Raw genomic sequence first — 20,061 nt, 5'->3', positions numbered from 1 at the left:
CGCAGGCTGGCTTCCGCTTCCGGGTGGCGTTTCTCCGAGGCGCGCTGTTGAAGCTGAGTGGTCGCCATGGAGCTTTCGGGCGAGTACGTCGGTTGTGACGGGGAGCCGCAGCGGCTACGAGTGTCCTGTGAGGCGTCGGGAGACGCGGACCCTCTCCAGAGCCTGTCGGCGGGCGTGGTCCGGATGAAGGAGTTGGTAGCGGAGTTCTTCGGGACCCTAGTGGAGCAGGACGCGCAAGGCTTGGCGGAAGATCCGGACGACGCTTTGGATGGTGAGCGCGGGGGCGGGGCGCCGGGGGACACTGGCGGGACCGGGCAGTGTGAAGGGCAGGCTAGAGAAGGCGAGCCCCGGAGAAGAGGAGCAATCGCTTCTAAAAATCCTTAGAACTCGCTGCCCTCTTTGTCTGATATCCCACCGCCCCCCGTTTTTGCGACTTTTCCCACCAAAAAAAAAAAAAAAAACCGTGGCGAGCGTTGGACTAGGGACTGGTCAACGGACGAAGTCAGCTTGACTCCCTTGCAAAGAACGCAAAGGATTAAGATAGGCAGAGAAAGTGGCGGTCTGTAACCATTGCTAGCTGGCACGAAGACCCGAAAGGGCGGGAAGGTAGACCTGGTTGTTGAAAAACGGAAAGGAGTGAAATTAGAAACGAGAAAACGTGTTTGACAGAATGAGGAGAGCTTCGAATGACCGAGGCCCACTTTGTTTTAGGGAATCTTAACCCTCTCAGTTTTGTAGCTATTGTTTCGAAAGTAAAAGAGTTCTTTTTAGTTTAGCTTTTTGGTATTCTTAAATTAATTGATCGTTTCATTCATGTATTAATGCATTCAGGTCATGGTCTCTATCCCCCGCTGAACCCTTCTCGACAGGGCTCCTCGCCTTTCTTTCCGGCCTTTTTTTGTCACTGGATTTATTTAAGGATATTTGTATGATATTTACTGGAACTAGGGCAACACAGCAGTGACTAGACCACTGAAGAAAAACAATGACTCCCCCGCCCCCCATTAACCGCCAACCGCTCCTCTGAGAGGGGTGGCGCCTCATGAGCCCCCCCCTTCCTTGATGGAATGTTTACGTTGCCATCTTGTGCTGCCAGAGTTTAAGGGCTATATAATGTCCGAAAGCACTACAGCCCTTCCCGTCCTCTTACTTTCTCTCACCCCCTCTCCTGTTGTAGAAATTAACTGTTAATTTTGGTGGCTTGGGGTTTGTTTGCTTTTAAAGATGGATGTTTACCTGCATGCTTGTCTGTACACCTCTTATGTGCAGTGCCTTCGGAGGCCAGAAGAGGGCATCAAATCCCCTGGAACCAGAGTTACAGATAGTCAAGAGGGTGCCTCGTACATGCAGGGGAAAAGTAGGTGGTGCTCTTAACCACGGAGCCATCTCTCCAGCCCTAGCTCTGTTAATAGGAATAAAATTATTTTGTAGACATTGTCACCATGTAACGGTTAAACCAGCCTCGCTTTGGATTTGCAGAGACCTGCCAGACTCTGCCTCAGCAGTGCTGGAATTAAAGAAATATGCCACCACACTCCACTGTTGTTACATTTATTTCTAATCTTGAATTGAACACCAAGATAGATGTTTCATTGTTCTGAGCTAAGGAGTCAATTCTTCTGCAGAGGAGATTAAACTTCCGTATTCTTTATAATATAGTTATTGGCTGTCATTAAAAGGAACAATAAGGGGCTGGTGAGATGGCTCAGCAGTTAAGAGCACTGACTGCTCTTCCAAAGGTCCCAAGTTCAAATCCCAGCAACCACATGGTGGCTCACAACCATCCATAATGAGATCTGACGCCCTCTTCTGGTGTGTCTGAAGACAACTACAGTGTACTTACATATAATAAATAATTTTTTTAAAGAAACAATAAAAAGTATTAGCTAGATGTATTATTCACGGTTCTTCAAAGGAGCAGAGCTGATAGAATAAGTGTGATATAAAGATATTTATTAGAATGGCTTATGGCCTGTGATCTGAGTAGCCCAAAACTGGCAGTCTCCTGACAGAAAGGCTAAGCATCTGATAGTTGTTTGGTCCATGAGACTGGATGTCTCAACAGTCCCAATCATGTACTGGAGTTCCTGGAAAGTCTTAAGAGAGCTGCCAGTTTTCAGTCTATGTTGGAATCCTAAAGAGTAGGTTCTAACACCAACAAAGGAGTATCTTGGGCCTCTCAGTAACAGGATAGATGAACTTGATAGTCAGTGAGGGCAAGCAGGCAAAAAACAAAAGCTTCCCTCCATATCTTTTCACCTGGGCTGGGCAAGTTGACATTACTTGTCATTCTAAGATAGGACAGGCCACATTGTTGGTGGAAGTGTAAAGTGGTTATCTTAATTATATAGTTAGAGAAGAGCCTAGCTGTATGGCCAAGGTATTTGGATATATATTTTGAGTCTGAGTCTTATTTCTGGGAGCATTGGTCTAGGAGGAGGAACTGGAATCAGACTTCTACAAAATGATACCCTATGTTGGGTGCCAATAGGTTGTAATAAATTAGGAGTTTCTACTCCACCTTAGATCATTTAGTTCTCAGATTAAAAGACTTCTATTACTGTTTTATAATATGTAATAATATGGGTTTTTTTTTTTTTTTGGTTTTTGGTTTTTAGTTTTTCAGACAGGGTTTCTCTGTATATCCCTGGCTGTCCTGGAACTCACTTTGTAGACCAGGCTGGCCTCGAACTCAGAAATCCGCCTGCCTCTGCCTCCTGAGTGCGGGGATATAATACAGTTTTAATGCACTAGAGCTGGGCAAATATCTCCTTTCTAAGCTATTCTGAGCCACTTCCCCCAAAATAACCCCGGGTTATAACTTACCGTGTTCTATCTGGGCAGCTCTTAACTCCAACTGGCCTGTCCTCATGGCATGGCCATGTTTTCATGACTCACCTACCCCATGGTGTCTTCTCTCCATCTTCTTTTTTTCATGGTTCTCTTCAATCCACAAGAACCGAAACCATACCTACCTCTCCTATCCATCTATAGGCATCTTTATTCAACCAATAGTTTTAAATTAAGGAGCAGGGTCACATATCATTACTTGATATATGTGAGGATTCTCTCATCCCTGGGGCAACAAGACTTTGGGGGCCAGCATTTAGCATTACATTATTAACAGGCTGGCCTCGAACTCAGAGATTTGCCTGCTGCTTCCTGCCAAGTGCTATAATGAAAGGTATACATTTACTTTGTTTTTAAGACATGTCCTTACTGTGTAGCCCTGGCTCCCACGGAATTTACTATGTAGATCAGGCTGGACTTGAATTTAGAGAGAGATCTCTGCGTGTCTCCGCCTCCTAAAGGCTAAGATTAAAGGCTATCACACTCAACAAATTCCTCAAGTTTTTAAAAATTCACTTATTTTAAATGTATATGGGTAGCATGTTGCATATGTAAAGTGGGCTCTCTCCTTTTTATTGGGTTCAAGGGATTGAACATGGGTCACCAAACTTGTACTGCATTCACTTTTACCCACTGAGCAGTCCTACTGGCCCCACCCCTAGCATTTATAAACTGTCATGTATGTCTGGTTTGTGAGTCCCCAAAGGGAAATGGTCTCAGATCAGTCCCTTTACCTATTTGTATTTCTTCATCCACTAAACATAATGTCATACAACAAACATTTATTTTTAAAAGGTGATGATGAAGATGATGCAGAAGATGAAAATAACTCTGGTAGAACTAACTCAGATGGACCATCTGCAAAACGTCCAAAGCCAGCATCTTAACAATAGTGTTAGGACATTAAGACTGCTGCTAGGTTGAGTGTGATGATGCATATGTGTAATCCCAGTTAATTACACTGGCTGAGGCAGGAGAATTCAAAGTTGGAGGCCAGCTTGTGTGCTGCATGTCAAGACTTTGCCTCAAAACAAAAAGCCAAGATAGCAGAGCGCTGCCATTTCATCACCTGCTGGAACTTACAGAAGACCTGTGCTCTAGTTGGGGAACTCATTTCTTTTGTTTGATTGGAACAAGTTCATCACAGAGCAAACTTCCTTGTTTCTAACAAAGAAAAGTACAACAAAAGTTTGGGAGTGAACTCTTTTGTTTTCTCATCCTAAAATAAAATGGAACCATTCATAGTGGATGAAATCTAAATTGGCAAATGAATTTTTATGTTTGTTTTTCTCCTTTAAAATGATCGTTGAGGGCTGGTGAGATGGCTCAGTGGGTAAGAGCACCCGACTGCTCTTCCAAAGGTCCAAAGTTCAAATCCCAGCAACCACATGGTGGCTCACAACCATCCGCAACAAGATCTGATGCCCTCTTCTGGAGTGTCTACAGACTACAGTGTATTTACATATAATAATAAAATAAATCTTTAAAAAAAAAAAAAAAAATGATCGTTGAATCAAATGGTGTGTGTCTACATCTTTCAGTGTTTATAAAAGCTGCTTATCATAGTTCATAGGCAATTAATATTTAAAAGAATCGATAAGAGAAATATGATTTGTGTGTGTGTATATACGTCTGTACAAGTATAGATGTGAGGTTCAAATCAATAAAATACATTGATTGTAACTTACATATTTTCTGTAGCCTCTTTTTTTTTAATTTTATTCAAAAGGGGACTGTTGAATAGTTCCTAAAATATATTGTATGTGTTCCTTTTCTGCTGTTTATCGGTGGAACTAGAGTGGGGTTTTTTGATTTACAGTGCATCTTTCCTGATCCTGACACTTGAAATGCAAAATATACCTAATGAGATTAGAATAATTCTTTTAATTATATCTGTTTTGTTTTGAGGCTGGGTCTTGCTATGTATGTGGCCTAGACTGGCCTGGAAATCATTACATAGCCTGCCTGGCTTTGAACTTTTAATAACTTATTTCTGAGTATTAGGGATCACAGGTATGCACAACCATGCCTGGCTTTTTGTTTTGAGACAAGGCTTTGCTGTATGCTGAAGTTGATCTGGAACTCTCTAGATGTAGCCCAGTCTGTCCTCAAACCTCTCATCTTTCTGCTTGTCACCTCTTGGGTGCTGGGATTACAGATATATCCTGGGCCTCCGTACATAGACTCTTAGATGCAACAGATTATAATGACTTAGTTCGGAGAGTAATTACTCAATCTCAGAGTAGTTACTTGCCTTAGGTTACAGAGCTAACCATTAGCCTGGTTTGTTTGTTTGTTTGTTTGTTTATAGCTTCTGAGGCTGGAGATACATACCTCAGTGGTAGAACGCTTGTCTAATATGCACAAGTCACTGGGTTTACATCAATATCTCAAAATGAAAATGAAAACACTCTTTAGGACTGGAAATGAGTTCTGTGGTAGATCATTTGCTCTGTTTTAAGTTTTGTTTTGTTAATTTGGGGGGGGGGGGGCTCTCTGTGTATTCCTGGCAGTCCTAGAAATCCCTTTGTAGACCAAACTGGTCTCAGACTCAACAGAGGTCTGCCTGCCTCTGCCTCATGAGTGCTGGGATTAAAACCATCCATGCACCACCACTGCCTAGATTTTTTTTTTTTTTTTAAAGACAAGTCTCATAACTTACCCTAGCCAGCCTAGAACTTGTTCCTTAAACCAGGCTGGCCTCAAACTCCTGAAGAGCTGCCTCTGTCTCCGCCTCCACCTCCAGTGTTGTGCTAATAACACGGCTTCCAGATGATGTTACTGAGGAGACTCAGTTGACACACTTGACATTTTTTAAATGTTTTGCTTGGAGCATCAGCATTCCACCAAGCACTCTTAGGTAATGCAAACAATTTCAACTAGGAAAAATTACTAATGGCTGGAGATTCTTGTTTAATGGTTAAACTTGCCTGTATATAATTTAAAATAGTATATTTTAAGTAGTTTAAATTGAGGGAGCTGCAGAGATAGTTCAGCAGTGAGGAGCACTGGCTGTTCATGCAGGAGGACCTGGGTTCAGTTCCCAGTACCTATATGGTGGTTCACAACCCTCTGTAACTCCAGTCCTAGGGACCTGACTCCCTTCTATCAGTACACAGATATACATGCAGGGTAAAAATAGTTTCAAATGATAGTTCAATTTGCTCCTAAATTTTTTATATTTCCTTTGTGTACTAAACTTATTATAAAGACATTTCAACATAGTACTTGTGCTTATATAATGTTTTGAGGTTCATGGCTATAGGTTTGATGGATCTTTTATTTGGATTTAATACTCATTCCAATACTCTTACTGCTGCAATTAGCCATATACAAGCAGAACAATGCTACCTTTTGAAACAGTTCTAACTTCATATGTTTATACTGGAAAGTTAACCCTTACATTCCCACCTAAAAATAAGCCTATTAAGAGCCTTAGATGAATAATCTAAAAGGTGAAACAAAAAATTCTTGTAAGAGATGTACTTATTTAAAAGTGCCTAAACAGAATTTGTTAATTTAATACTATAACTCTAGGGCCCAGATCCACATGTAGGTCATAGTTGCTGGTCTGTGGTATTAGGACACTTAAAACACCAGTAACAAACTTAGCATGGATAAAAACATAGGGGAAGGCATAGCAGAGCACACCTACAATCTCACCACTTACTTGGGAGGCAAAGGCAAGGATCCACTTTCTCAGGTGTGTCTTCATTTTTTTTTTCCTGACAGGTTCTCTGTATGTAGCCCTGGCTGACCTGAAACTGTATAGATCAGGCTGGCCTAAAGTCTCAGAGATCTGCCAGCCTCTGTCTCCCCCTGACCCCCAGTATTGGGCTTAAAGGTGTGTACAGCTATGCATGTTGCTTCTTTCAATTTAAGCATCTTCTCCAGGGTTTTTTTTTTTTTTTTTTTTAAAGGCCTGGGGCCGGGTGTGACCCCCAGTATTGGGCTTAAAGGTGTGTACAGCTATGCATGTTGCTTCTTTCAATTTAAGCATCTTCTCCAGGGTTTTTTTTTTTTTTTTTTTTTTTTAAAGGCCTGGGGCCGGGTGTGATGGTGCACGCCTTTGATCCCAGCACTTGAAAGTCAGAGGCAGGTGGATTTCTGAGTTCGAGGCCAGCCTGGTCTACAAAGTGAGTGCCAGGACAGCCAGGGCCCTGTCTCGAAACCCCCCCTCCCCCAAAAAAAAGGCCTGTACCCCTTCTCCCACTTGCAACTTGCATACAGGTTAGGAGAACTGAACTAAGTATTCTCAACTGATGTATATGCCTAGGCTTAATCTTGAAAACAATTGTTTTAAGCTAGTGTGTTATCATCCAAGTATAAGAATGTCATAAAAATACTGTAACTTATTCTAGTGACTCTGATGACCTTTGGGATCAGAATTGCTCTATTTAAAGTTGTGGTCTACAAAAAAGTGAATTCTAGGAATAAACTTTATATCTTAAAAAGCAGCTCAGGGGCTGGAGAGATGGCTCAGTGGTTAAGAGCACCAACTGCTCTTCTGAAGGTTGTAAGTTCAGATCCCAGCAACCACATAGTGGCTCACAACCATCTGTAATGAGATCTGACACCCTCTTCTGGTGTCTGAAGACAGCTACAGTGTACTTACATATAATAAATAAATAAATCTTAAAAATTAAAAAAAAAAGCAGTTCATGTTGGGATATCAATAGGCACTGGAGTGTAGTGTTAAGTAGAATTTACTCTGGCCAAAAACCTGGTGGAGATAGCGGTTTTTTATGAGTGTTTTCTGGGTCCATGGTATTGCTTTGAACATCAGTGACTGGAATTGTGTTATGTAGTTCAATAGCCGTTGCACTTTGTACTTGTTACGTGGCTTAGGAAACTCTAATTTTCATGCCTGAAACATGTATTGAGAGCTCTAGCCAGCCAGGCAGTGGTGGTGCATGCCTTTAATCCCAGCACTTGGGAGGCAGAGGCAGGCGGATTTCTGAGTTCAAGGACAGCCAGGGCTACACAGAGAAACCCTGTCTCGGAAAAAAAAAAAAGATGAGAGAGCTCTAGCCAAGCACTTAATAAAAATCTTATATATGAAAAATTCTAAGACAACTGATGTAACAAAACTACATTGAGGGATAGTTGAAATCTTGGCTCGAACAGAAAAAAAAAAAAATCACTAAATAATGAGACCTGAAAGAGTTGGATTAAACTGAAACACGTGACAGATTAGGCTACATACTTAATAAATATTAGCTTTTGGCTTTGTTCTCTAAGAAGAGGGAGCTAGATTCGTTTTTGCAGTGTGGTAAGAGAAGTATATGTTCATAAATATATACTAAGCATTTGCTGTGTGCCAGTTGCTGTTGTAAGCATATGGGCCATCACAATACATGATAAAAATCCAATTTTTGAGATGTACATGTATCATGTGAGGATAGGTAAGTACTGTGGGGAAAAGTCACTCTGGGAAGAATGCGTGTTTTCAGTAGGTAGAGTCTCAAGAAGGTGACATTTGAGCAGACTTTGAAGAAAACACAGATAAGGCATGAAGGGAGGCTTTATAACATTTCTGAAATGGTCCAAAGTCGAGACCAGTGGAGCAAGGAAGCAAGGAAGCACATGTCTGTAATCCCAGCACTCTGGAGGCAGAGGCAGGAGTATCCTGAGTTGCATAGTGTGAGGCTTGTCAGAAAAGGAAAAAGAAAAGATAGTGTGCCTGGAGTGGAATTGAGCAGAAAGAACAGCAGGGAATGATGGAGAGGTATAGGTGCTGATACAGGACTTTTCTCTGTGTGGCCCTGCCTGTCTTCATCTGTAGACCAGGCTGGCCCCCCTCAGAGATCTGCCTGCCTCTGCCTCTGCCTCTGCCTCCTGAGACAGCAGATTTGAAAACCAAGATAGGACCTTGAACTTGTAGATAAAGCTGTCCTTGAACTCTGGTCCCCTTGCCTCTTATGAAGTGCTGGAATTATAAACACAGTTGATAAACAGGTTTTGATGGGTTGCCTTTGGCAGCTTAGTTTTAGACAGGTTAAATGTCATGAGTCTGCTAGTAAATGTATGGTGAAGTATAAGCAGGCAATGAAGTGAAGCCAAGTGTAGTGATTGCATACAAGTGATCATGCTACTGGGGAGGTTGAGGGAAGAGGACTAAGTTCAGAACAACTTTGGATAACCTAGTGAGATTCCACTTCAGAAAAAAAGACAAGTAGGTAGTAGATATTCAAGTGAAACTCTGCAGAAGAGTACCTAGAACCACAGGACCGGATGAGATGACAGAAACCTAAGAAGAGAGAACTGGAGCACACCAACACAGAGTTGGAGGAGATCCCCAAGGAGAATTCCTCAAAGAAGCAGCAAGCAACTATGAGGTAGAAGAAAAACCAGAGAATGATCTAGAACTGGGCTACTAAATACATGCAGCTAGTGGCCACGTGTGGCTGGCTGCTCCTCTTGGTTTGTGACTCCTGAATGAGTACATGAAGTACAGAACATGAAGGAACATCCTAGGCAGTGCTGCCCCAGAAGCCAGCTGAAGAACCTATGTCAAGGGTCAGAGGGTCAGAAACTCCTTAAAAAGAAACTCCTTGAGAATCCAGAGCTGGTGGTGAGTTCAGTGTTAATCACCAGTGACGCTGTGGACTTACTGACGAAACTGAGCAGCTTTGGCAGAAAGGGAAGCAAATGTCTGAGAGAAGCATGTTCAGAGCACAGGGAGGATTTAATATGAGGACATGTAGACAAAATGTGGAAATGACTCAAGTTTCTGCAGAACACTTTCTGATTCTGTTCCAAAGATAAACACAGCTCCAGTACTTGAATCTTCAGTAAATGCTCAACACTGTGGATCAGTTCTTTGAACCCTAGTAGAAGCATCTGAAAATGTTTAAGACAAAAAGAGTTGGACCCGCCTCCATGGACCTTATTATTGTATGTGAGGAGGTTTGCAGGGTTTTAAACACTAACTGCATGGTGATTTCCAACCACAGTCCAAAGTTTTCTAGGACTTTATGTGTGGGAATGCACAGTGGTGCATTCGTGATGAAAGGATGAACAATGAAGCAGCACAGTAATCACTTGTGCCAGGGAATGGAAAAGACTAACCCTACCCATTTGGTACAAGCATTCGCATTTGTTTCAAGCGGTGGTGACTTACTCATGTGAGCACTTTATCTCGTGACTCCACCAAAGAAAAGCTGTTTGTTCCTTAAACAGATTGTAAAACAGAATCAGATTCTATACTTCCGGGGGTTTTTACTTTAAAGTTAATGACATCTAAGTCAAAAGTGTGTACTAGCGAAAAAAGTGCCATAGACACTTCTGCAGCTAATCTATTTACTGTGCCTGCACTCAAGTATTTCAGTGAAAAAACTTCAATGCGATTGTTTCATTTCAGGTAGGGTTGTAAATAAAATGACAATGGCACGGCTGGTAAAGTTTGAAGAATTGTTTGTTTGCAAGGACACATATTTTTGTTTGTTTTTTAAAGGGGATTGGAGGGAGCTAAGCAATTTGGTCCAGTGGAAACTGGGATCCTTGGAGAATTGGTAAGCCCCAGGCCAGTAAGAAAGACCCTGTCTCCAAAATCTAAATGGATAGCACCTGAGAAAACATGTTCATGGTTGTCCTCTGCCCTCCATATATACACTATGGCACCCAACTTAACATTTGTACAAACAGAGATAAGGGAATGTGATTTTTTTTTTAAAGAGCAGATTAACCTTGTAAACTAACCATTAATAAATTATATCTGGAAATGCCTTTAATCCCTGCAAAAGCAGTTGGGTCTTTGAGTTCAAAGCCAACCTGGTCTACAGAGCAAGTTCCAGGTTAGCCAGCGCTACACAGAGAAACCCTGTCTTGACAAAAATAAAAATAAATTGCTACTACTTCCATACTAATTATCATTAATTAATCATTTTTCCTTAAGTACAGAGATGGAATCTGAAGCCAGATAGATATCCTGGGTTCAAATCTTACTTCATCTGATTTTTTACTGTTGTTTTCAGGCAGGGTTTCCCTATGTAGCTGACTGTACTAGCACTCACTACATAGACTAGATTTACAGAGATCCACCTGCATCTGCCCCTGAATGCTAGATTACAGGAATGTGCCACCATACCCTGCCTATGGCTCTTAGCTTGGCTTTTCCAGTTACTTACCCTGTCCATGGACAGGTTATTAATTCCTGAATACTTCAGTCTTGTAAAATGGCACTTGTCCCAGTAGCAACAGCTGCCTTGGTATTGGGAGTAAAGAGTTGGTGAAGAATACTTCTAAAACATTTCTGCAGCATGCATATTAAAAGCACTCAAAAGATGCACCTGATTCACAGAAGTAGTTTTGTCAAACTGTTTCCCTGAAATACTGAATATATTATAGCAAAAGATGTGTTATTTCAGCAACTAAACTGAGTTGGTTTTTGAGTTTGTGGGTTTTGGTTTTTGTCTTATGGGGGGTTTTTTGGGGGACAGGGTCTGTCTTTGTAGCTCTGGCTGTCCTGGAACTTTTCATGTAGACCAGGCTGGCCTCCAGCTCAGAGATTCGTCTCTCTGCCTCTCAAGTGCTAGCATGATCAAGGGCATGGTCCACCACCAGGAGTTCATAAAGTAGATTCTGATGCTTTTGAGATACAACCAAAAAAGATTAAATTTTGCCATGGAATTTTAGCCTCTCTGTTCAAATACAGCAGTTAGTGAGGTTGCTGAGAAACTTTAGGACTAGGGTTATACAACACAGTAGTTAAGAGTTGGCTTGTATGTTCGAGGATGTCAGTTTGATCTTTAGCACCACAAAAAGCTCCCAGATGGTACAATTTGGGAAAAAAAAAAACCTTCACTAAAACTCATTTTCATTTTTGGTATGAGTCAGTATACACAGGTAAATAGTTGATGTTTGTACACAGCATGGGATGTTGTGTCAGTGGTGAGGAACTGCATCAGGCTAAAGTGCTGCTCTCATTCATAAGGTTGTTGTTGTAGCTCTAAAGCAATGACTCAAAAGCCATGGTTATTAAAATGGTGTGAAATGTGTTAGTACTACTACCACTGGATACCCTGATTTCACCCAGGAAAGGAACAATATCTCTTCAGTGATCTGTGCTGGTACACCTGGTGTCTGTGTTATTTCTAGACTTCAACCATTTCATCTGTTCAGTTCCTACATAGTTTTTCAAAGAACTATAGATTAGTGGTTTAGATAGCCATTACCCAAAAAGAAAAGAACAAATTCTGTGTATCTAAATAGCCATCATCATGGCTGGAAATGTAATTCAGTGGTAAAAGTACAAAAAGCAATGGGTTGGTGGTGGCACAAACCTTTAATCCCAGCTGTTGGGGAGGCAGGGGCAGGCAAGAATTTGAAGCCAGCCTGATCTACAGGGCAAGTTCCAGGACAGCCAGGGCACACTGAGTAACTGTCTTGAAAAGCACAAAGGCTTAGATTCTATCCCCAGCACTCTCCCCTACCTACCCACCTCCCCCGAAAAAAACAGAAAGGTGATAGCCATCTCATTAATTTTCTACCAATTCCATGTAAACTGAAAGCAGGATTAGTGTCTTAGTCTGAAAATTTTTAAAGCAAGCAAAGTAATTGTATAAAATTTAAATTTTATGATCATGGTCAGACCTTTTTACATTTAACACAATGGAAATATTTTCCCCAATGGAAAAATTTCTGAATCATACTATGTTGCACATAGAATAGAAATAAAAAAATTCAGGCGCTTATTCAAGTTTCTAAAGACTGCAGGTTACAAGCCACTATTTTACTTCCAAACTCTGAAGTCATCAACATGATTGTGTAGTACTATATTTCAGGCTTTACCTAAAAAGTCATTATTCAGATAAAGTAGTCAGTCCTCTTGTCACTTTTTAAGTCTCGTTCCACCACAACTTCCTGAGACCTGTGAAGAAACTGCAGTCTTGTGGTCAGCCACTATACAGTGCTGGCAGTCTTACAATAAGGGAAACCGGTGATGGGTGTTATGTGTCAATCAGTTGTAGTCTGCTGATCTGATTAGAAGCCTTGACAAATGCCTGATGACGATTGCAGATAACTGCCAAGCATATGGGGATAATACAGTAGCCCACTGTTTTGGGATCCGCTCTCGTACAAGAATAAAGGAACAAAAACATCTGTAAGTACGGAATCAAGAAAATAATTGTCCACAACCAAAAGGGCAGGGAAAGTAACCGAGCTTTCAAGGAGTGTGTCCATGTGGTTCCTTCCCGAGGCTCCTCAGGGTGCTGCAGAATGTGTTCCAAAGCCAACCTGTTGTAAGTCTCATTGATTTCAAAAACATAATAAAACGCTGCTGCACTTGCTAGCAAATACAGTCCCACTCCAATCCATCCCATCCGCTGACGGAAGTTCATCATTCTCCATGCTCTGTGCCTTCAATGCAAACACAGAAAAATTATTGTTAAGGTCTAATAATGTTGCCATGGCAACTATTCCAAGTGCACATGATTTAAATTCAAGAGTTCTGAAAAGCACGAGCATTTTAAGATTTAACAGCTGTAAACAGCTTACAGGTGGTTTTATATAACAGTTGTAAGCACATAAAAATACTGGTTTCAGTGTCTACTGAGTGCTGTTATTTATGTGAACCCCAGAGTGAATGAATCATCACTTCTTGCTTGAGTAGACCCAGTACACCTTCGTTTCAGATAATGAAACATCTAGTTTCCCCACAGGACGTTGCTCTTGACAGTTGAAATGCTTTCTGGCTTAACACTATTTCAGACGTGGGCACTGGGTTGAGTTCTACTCGTTAAACCAACGTCGGAGTCCCCAAGTTAAGACGGTAACTCTTTCAAACACTTACAGTGGTCCCGAAAATCTTCCTGTTCCCCCTGCAAGCGAGCAAGAGTCACTCAGTTCTGAACAGTCAGGTGCCTTTGGCATTTCAGAACAAGCCACCTTAAGAGAAACCCTCTGGGTCGCGCAGCTGAAGAAGGTGAGCGCGGCGGCGGGAGCACGAGCTAGTAGTGATTAAGCTCAGCGTGACTACGGCTGGTCACGCGGCGGCGGCGGGCCCCGTCGCCCTCCGGAGCCCCAGGCGGGGGGAACCACCTGGAGATGCCGGGCCCGCCCCCCACTGCACCCGCCGCCGAGCTGAGCTGGGCAGTGGCGCCAGGCTTGGCCTGCAGAGGCCCGAGCTCGGCTCCCGGCCGGACGCCGGGCCAGCCTGACAGCCAAGCCGAGCAGCCCCGGGTCTCACCTTCCTGTCCTGAGTGGCCCGCCCGCTCGCAGTCCCGGATACCGCCGCATTCAGAGCTTCCGTCTAGGGCCGGAAACGCGCGCCGGCCTCTCATGACGTCAGGCTGTCAGCTTCGCGCCGCCTCCAGAGGCGGTTGTCTGTTCCCTGAGGCGTTTGCTGCGGTCGTTCTTCTGCCCTCGGCCGGGAGGCGGGCGCGGGGAGCCCGGGTCTCTCCTAAACCCCGCAAAGGTCAGACGTCCTCTCCGGGACCCAAGCGATGTATCTACGGGCAGGTGATCCTGATGGCGTTCGTTTCTAAGCGCCTGTGGCGGGTGGGCGGAGGAACTGCTCGGGAGTCAGACACGGTTAACTTAACGTGGATGCTCTGTTTTCTCAGGCTCCCGGACCTCTGCGTGTTAAAGAGACGAGCACGCACATCACTGTAAGCGGCGGCGGCGGCGGCGGCGCCCTGGTCGAATTAGAATTTAAATACTCTGAGCACCATGACACTGAGACTTCTAGAAGACTGGTGCAGAGGGATGGATATGAATCCTCGGAAAGCACTATTGGTTGCCGGCATCCCTCCGACCTGCGGAGTGGCAGACATAGAGGAGGCCCTGCAGGCTGGCCTTGCTCCCTTAGGGGAACACAGACTGCTTGGGAGGATGTTCAGGAGGGATGAGAACAAGAATGTAGCCCTGATTGGGCTTACAGTAGAGACTGGCAGTGCCCTGGTCCCCAAGGAAATACCTGCAAAAGGAGGTGTCTGGAGAGTGATCTTTAAGCCTCCTGATACTGATAGTGACTTTTTGTGCAGATTAAATGAGTTTTTAAAGGGGGAGGGCATGACGATGGGTGAATTAACCAGAGTTCTTGGGAATCGGAATGACCCTCTCGGCCTAGACCCGGGCATAATGATCCCTGAAATTCGAGCACCCATGTTAGCACAGGCATTAAATGAGGCCCTTAAGCCTACCCTGCAGTATCTGAGGTACAAAAAGCTGAGTGTGTTCTCAGGCAGGGATCCTCCAGGACCAGGTGAGGAAGAATTTGAATCTTGGATGTTTCATACTTCCCAAGTAATGAAAACATGGCAGGTGTCAGATGTAGAGAAAAGAAGGCGGTTGATAGAGAGCCTTAGAGGTCCAGCATTTGAAATTATTCGAGTCCTCAAGATAAACAACCCCTTCATTACAGTTGCAGAATGCCTGAAGACGCTTGAGACAATATTTGGGATTATTGATAATCCTAGAGCATTGCAGGTCAAATACCTTACTACTTATCAGAAGACTGATGAAAAGCTGTCTGCCTATGTTCTAAGGTTGGAGCCTTTATTGCAGAAACTGGTTCAGAAAGGAGCAATTGAGAAAGAAGTTGTGAATCAGGCCCGTCTAGACCAAGTCATTGCTGGGGCAGTCCACAAATCAGTTCGAAGAGAGCTTGGGCTGCCGGAGGGTAGCCCAGCCCCAGGCTTACTGCAGTTGCTGACACTGATAAAAGATAAGGAGGCCGAAGAAGAAGAGGTCCTCCTTCAGGCCGAATTAGAAGGCTATTGCACTTGACCCAAGACCCAAGGCTGTCATGAGCAGAACAAGATGGAAGAGCTCATTGCAGAGATCAGCCCATCCACTCTTTATGCTGCCAAAGTAACTCGCCCTTTGTCGTGTTGTTTACTGAATGTCTCCCCAATGTTTTACTGATAAAAATGATGTCATTCTACACTGATAATTATTTAAATCAAAAGACCATTCTGCTAGTACAGTGTCCCAGCAAGTCAAAAGTTTATATGCATGTTTAATAGTCATATGTGATGGTGCTATCAGTTATCAATAGTTTTCAGGTGTTGCCCACATTTATGCTGAAGACCCTGAGCCAAGGCTGGTTAAGATATTTAGTTTCTTTTATTAAAATCAGTTATCGATTCTGTGCAATCAAAAAGCACAACTGAATGCTGTGGTCAGTTCTACAACTAGTTTTAGGTTTGTGACTATCTGATATGTTGCCAAAACGTCTGCTTCTAAATATCATTTTCTTGGAGTAATAAAGAAATGATAATAAAATATTTGATCTTTGTATACATTGTAATACTACATTTGAAGGAAAATAATTTTTTGGCTTTGTTTTTAAGACAGTTTCTCTGTGCAGCTTTAGCTGTGCTGGAACCCACTCTATAGACCCAGGGTAGTCTCAAACTCAGAAATGTGCCTCCTGAGTGCTGGAATTAAAGGCCTGCACAACTACACTAGGCTGAACAAAAGTTTTTATAGTGTGAATCTGAAAGCCACTGAAATTACAGACTTAGTTCTTTGAACTCTTGGCACCTAGGGGATAGGAACTTGCTTGTTTGACAGGAACCAGACTATAAACAGATTGTGGCGAGTAGTAGGCCCATCAATATTGAATTTTGAGGGAGAAAGGGAAGATGAAGGTTTGTGTTTTTCCAACCCTGGTGCTACACACCTATAACCCCAGTGCTTAACAAGTAAAGCCAAAGTCAGGAAGACTGGCCTCTCAAGGCCAGCCAGAACTACAGAGGGAGGCCCTACCTCCAAAGAGAAAACTACATACAGGGAAACTAAGATCACCTGGGAAATGGATGTATGCCCAAGACGAAGCAGGCAGTAATGAGAGCTGTTCTGGTTCTTGCAAAGCTGCTGTTCTCTCTACTAAGGGAGGGAACTACACAAAGAATCAAGGCCAGACTGTCACCGTGTGTACATGTAGTCTTGGGAGTGTGATAGATTACTCTGAGTTAGGAATACATGGAAAGTTTCCTTATGTTCTCCACTGCAGAATGGCATGTGGACTCTTGAGAGCTGTGATTCTGCTCATGTTTGTATAGTGGCTTAAGATACATTATGCACTGTCCTGCAGGTCACTCATTTGCTGCCTCGGTGAGAAACTTTACATTTTGTATAGACACACAAGCATTAATAAATGCCACGCCTCTTCTGTATGTGAGACCCTAAGCTGAGGGGGTAAACTCGACAGGATAATCCCTGCTTTGAAGGTTTATTCAGACTCAGTATTAATGGCTGACATTGGATGTATCCTTGGCCAGCGACTAAGTACTAGCTGAAGAAGAAGCTGTCTCTTCCCACCTCCCATTTTATGAATAAGATGAGGCACAGAAAAATAACTTGTCTGTGGTTTTACAGGTAGTAATGTGGCTAGCCCCTGGCTCCAGGTCTTTTTATTCTGGGTAGATCATAGGCTCAGAGATCTTTAGGTGCTGGTCTTTGACGCATATATATATATATATATCCCATAACATTTGGCAGTGGTGGCAACAGACAGGTGGAGAAGAGTGCCACCTAGTGTTATAGCTCTAGGGGCCTAGGATGCTAGACCCTTAATTAAGCATTATAGATCTTGTGGAAGCCTCTAGTAACCCCACCCTTTGCTCTAAAATACTAAGTTATTGGGTAGACCTCATTACAAGTATTATAGCTGTTGTATAGACTTGGGAAGTTATTATTCCTTCGCCTTGCCAGTGTTAAATCGTACAGGTCTCGGGGTGTCTGAGACTTGTAAAAATCACAGAAGCTCTCTGAAACCTCCAGTGACAAGGGCCTGCTGGTTTTCATTTCCAGCTCTTTACAGCCTTCTCTCCTTTATCTCTGCCTCTTCGGTTGTCACAACAGCCAGCCACACAGCCATTTTCCAGCTCTGCCTGCCACTCCACTGTCTGCTGTTGCTGCCACTCTCCTGGCTTTATATTGCCATCTTAGCCTCACAACTAAGAAGTAAGCTAGAAATAGGAAAGGAGGGCTGGAGAGGTGGCTCCTCGGGTAAGAGCACCGACTGCTCTTCCAGAGGTCCTGAGTTCAAATCCCAGCAACCACATGGTGGCTCACAACCATCTGTAATGGGATCTGATGCTGCCTTCTGGTGTGACTGAAAACAGTTACAGTGTACTCATAAATAAAATAAATCTTTTTAAAAAATGGCAAGGAAACACTACTGGAGAGAATCTTTTATTGGGGAGGCAGCACAAGAGGTTATCTCCTGGGGCTGGTGAGATGGCTCAGGGGTTAAGAGTGTGACTGCTCTTCCAAAGGTCCTGAGTTCAAATCCCAGCAACCATATGGTGGCTCACAACCATCCTTAACGAAATTGGATGCCTCTTCTGGAGTGTCTGAAGACAGCTACAGTGTACTTACATATAGTAAATACAATAAATAAATAAATTTAAAAAAAAAAAGAGGTTATCTCCTAGCTGACAAAGTGAGCTCAACAGCCTATGAAGGCTAAGGAAGGGTGTTTGTGCCACTTTGAGAAAAACTTATATGTAAATGAAGAATTGTGTTTGCACCAATCACAGCCTTGTCTGAACACTAGCATCGCAGTCACTGCTAAGCTATCAGACAAACTCTCCTTCCTTGAAAATGGTTGCAAGGTCATCTAGGATTCACTGACGTTGTGCTAGCAAACATCTAGTAGAAGCTGACTTAGGCCTGGCAGAGGCTGTGCCTTGGGGAGCTGCAGTTGTGTCGTTTCAAGGTGTTCACACAGTGTTCCAAACAGTGATGTCATACAGATAGCTGGCTGGCTTTTGACAGCCCGCTTGCTCAAAGCAGCCAACAGTGGGTAAGTCCAGCAGCTGGTGATTGAGAAGTCAAATTGCCCCGTCAGCAGGAGTGCTTACAGTTTTGAAAGAAGAACAACTTATTAGCAGTGATTTTAGCCAAGCTCTAATAATGTTTAATTCCTGATGAGTGTTCCCACGGTCTCCTTTATCAAAGTGACAGGCCAGGATTTACATCGAGCCTGTCCATTGCCAGTCCTTGATCGTCATAAAGATTGATTTGTTTTTAATATTAGGTGGGTATGTGTGCGCATCATATTCATGCAGTGCCTGTGGAAGCCAGAACAGAGAGTGGTGGATTCCCCTGAGGCAGGAGTCAGACCGGTGTGAGTCATCATATGAATGCTAGAAACCGAACCCAGAACCTGTGCAAGAACAGTAAATGCCCTTCACTGTTGAGCCATCATTTCCTTGGCCCCCAGAGTCCCTTGTTCTTAAGCTGTTCTAGGTTAGCTTGTTAACTTCTCACAGGAGCCTGTCAAAAAAAATACAAAAACAAAAAAACAGTGTCCATTCTACAGACAGGAAGCTTAAGGTTCAAGAAGATTCAGTGCCACCGGGCAGTGGTGGCGCATGCCTTTAATCCCAGCACTCGGGAGGCAGAGGCAGGCGGATTTCTGAGTTCGAGGCCAGCCTGGTCTACAGAGTGAGTTCCAAGACAGCCAGGGCTACACAGAGAAACCCTGTCTCAAAAAACCAAAAAATAAAAAAAAAATTAAAAATCAATTCTAGATAATATAAATGTTTGCTTCCATGCACAAAAGCCATAAGAAAATCATGTAACTCTGGAACTGGAGTTACACAAGATTATTTGCAGCCATGAACGTGCTCAGAAGGGTCCTCTACCTGCTGCAGCAAATCCTCTTACCTGCTGAGCCACCTCTCCAGCCCACAGTCAGCTTTTCTTATGGTCTTCTGCATGCATCTGGTGAATACTATGTAATTGAGGAAACTAAAAGGATTTTTTTATTGGTTTATAAATTGAAAATAATAAAAGCACATATGCGCCCTTTAAACAGCCATGTTGAAACAATGGCACTAAAATGTCACATTGACATACTAGGACTTGAAGGGGAATTTCTTTTTGTTTAAGAAAGAAACTCTCGGGGGCTGGTGAGATGGCTGCTCTTCCGAAGGTCCAGAGTTCAAATCCCAGCAACCACATGGTGGCTCACAACCATCTGTAACAAGATCTGACTCCCTCTTCTGGTGTGTCTGAAGACAGCTACAGTGTACTTACATATAATAATAAATAAATCTTTAAAAAAAAAAGAAAGAAAGAAACTCTCAAAGAAATGAAAAGAAGGTGGTATTTCCATAGCCAGGGGACTTCCGGGAAGAGCTTCCTCACAGCCACAGAGTAAGCACCATAGTGTTAGTTCTAACCCAAAGTAAATTCCTGGGAGTTGATGTCGATGTAAATAACGATTGAATAAATATGGGAGAAAAGATG

General features: G+C 43.1%; 4 protein-coding genes across 6 annotated transcripts; 3 read left to right on the top strand and 1 right to left on the bottom strand.

The window, feature by feature from the left end:
• Nucleotide 1: 1 nt before the first annotated feature.
• Gon7 (GON7 subunit of KEOPS complex) lies at nucleotides 2-4,537 on the top strand. Its single transcript, NM_001142938.1, has 2 exons — nucleotides 2-271; nucleotides 3,646-4,537. Exons 1-2 carry the CDS (start codon nucleotides 67-69, stop codon nucleotides 3,735-3,737), a joined length of 297 nt encoding a protein of 98 aa, NP_001136410.1. The 5' UTR covers nucleotides 2-66; the 3' UTR covers nucleotides 3,738-4,537.
• Nucleotides 2-17,982, top strand: Gm20604 (predicted gene 20604). The gene is made up of 2 exons (NM_001142939.1): nucleotides 2-271; nucleotides 14,418-17,982. The coding sequence occupies exons 1-2, from the start codon at nucleotides 67-69 to the stop codon at nucleotides 14,438-14,440; spliced, it is 228 nt and encodes a 75-aa protein (NP_001136411.1). The 5' UTR covers nucleotides 2-66; the 3' UTR covers nucleotides 14,441-17,982.
• Tmem251 (transmembrane protein 251) lies at nucleotides 12,406-14,093 on the bottom strand. Of its 2 annotated transcripts, none has more exons than NM_001324515.2 (2): nucleotides 14,042-14,093; nucleotides 12,406-13,212 (listed from the first exon to the last, which is right to left on the bottom strand). In NM_001324515.2, exon 2 carries the CDS (start codon nucleotides 13,194-13,196, stop codon nucleotides 12,801-12,803), a length of 396 nt encoding a protein of 131 aa, NP_001311444.2. In that variant the 5' UTR covers nucleotides 13,197-13,212; nucleotides 14,042-14,093; the 3' UTR covers nucleotides 12,406-12,800. The 2 variants fall into 2 exon arrangements, with proteins under 2 accessions (NP_001311444.2, NP_796114.1); NM_177140.4 differs by having other exon boundaries at nucleotides 13,646-14,052.
• Moap1 (modulator of apoptosis 1) lies at nucleotides 14,151-17,982 on the top strand. 2 transcript variants are annotated; one of them, NM_001142937.2, is made up of 2 exons: nucleotides 14,151-14,269; nucleotides 14,418-17,982. In NM_001142937.2, exon 2 carries the CDS (start codon nucleotides 14,524-14,526, stop codon nucleotides 15,580-15,582), a length of 1,059 nt encoding a protein of 352 aa, NP_001136409.1. In that variant the 5' UTR covers nucleotides 14,151-14,269; nucleotides 14,418-14,523; the 3' UTR covers nucleotides 15,583-17,982. The 2 variants fall into 2 exon arrangements, with proteins under 2 accessions (NP_001136409.1, NP_071718.1); NM_022323.7 differs by having other exon boundaries at nucleotides 14,151-14,313.
• Nucleotides 17,983-20,061: the final 2,079 nt, after the last annotated feature.

The sequence above is a fragment of the Mus musculus genome, chromosome 12 (genome assembly GCF_000001635.26).
Source record: "Mus musculus strain C57BL/6J chromosome 12, GRCm38.p6 C57BL/6J".
In the NCBI taxonomy this organism is placed as follows: domain Eukaryota; kingdom Metazoa; phylum Chordata; class Mammalia; order Rodentia; family Muridae; genus Mus; species Mus musculus.
This window is presented reverse-complemented; position numbering and strand designations above follow the sequence as displayed.

Excerpts from the sequence above, each read along its gene's own strand:
- Gm20604 (NM_001142939.1), top strand. The coding sequence starts at position 67 with ATGGAGCTTTCGGGCGAGTACGTCGGTTGTGACGGGGAGCCGCAGCGG. Across the intron at positions 272-14,417 it reads TCCGGACGACGCTTTGGATG|GCTCCCGGACCTCTGCGTGT; the intron begins GTGAGCGCGGGG and ends CTGTTTTCTCAG.
- Gon7 (NM_001142938.1), top strand. The coding sequence starts at position 67 with ATGGAGCTTTCGGGCGAGTACGTCGGTTGTGACGGGGAGCCGCAGCGG. Across the intron at positions 272-3,645 it reads TCCGGACGACGCTTTGGATG|GTGATGATGAAGATGATGCA; the intron begins GTGAGCGCGGGG and ends TATTTTTAAAAG.
- Tmem251 (NM_177140.4), bottom strand. The coding sequence starts at position 13,725 with ATGCCAAAGGCACCTGACTGTTCAGAACTGAGTGACTCTTGCTCGCTT. Across the intron at positions 13,213-13,645 it reads GGAAGATTTTCGGGACCACT|GCACAGAGCATGGAGAATGA; the intron begins GTAAGTGTTTGA and ends TTTGCATTGAAG.
- Moap1 (NM_001142937.2), top strand. The coding sequence starts at position 14,524 with ATGACACTGAGACTTCTAGAAGACTGGTGCAGAGGGATGGATATGAAT.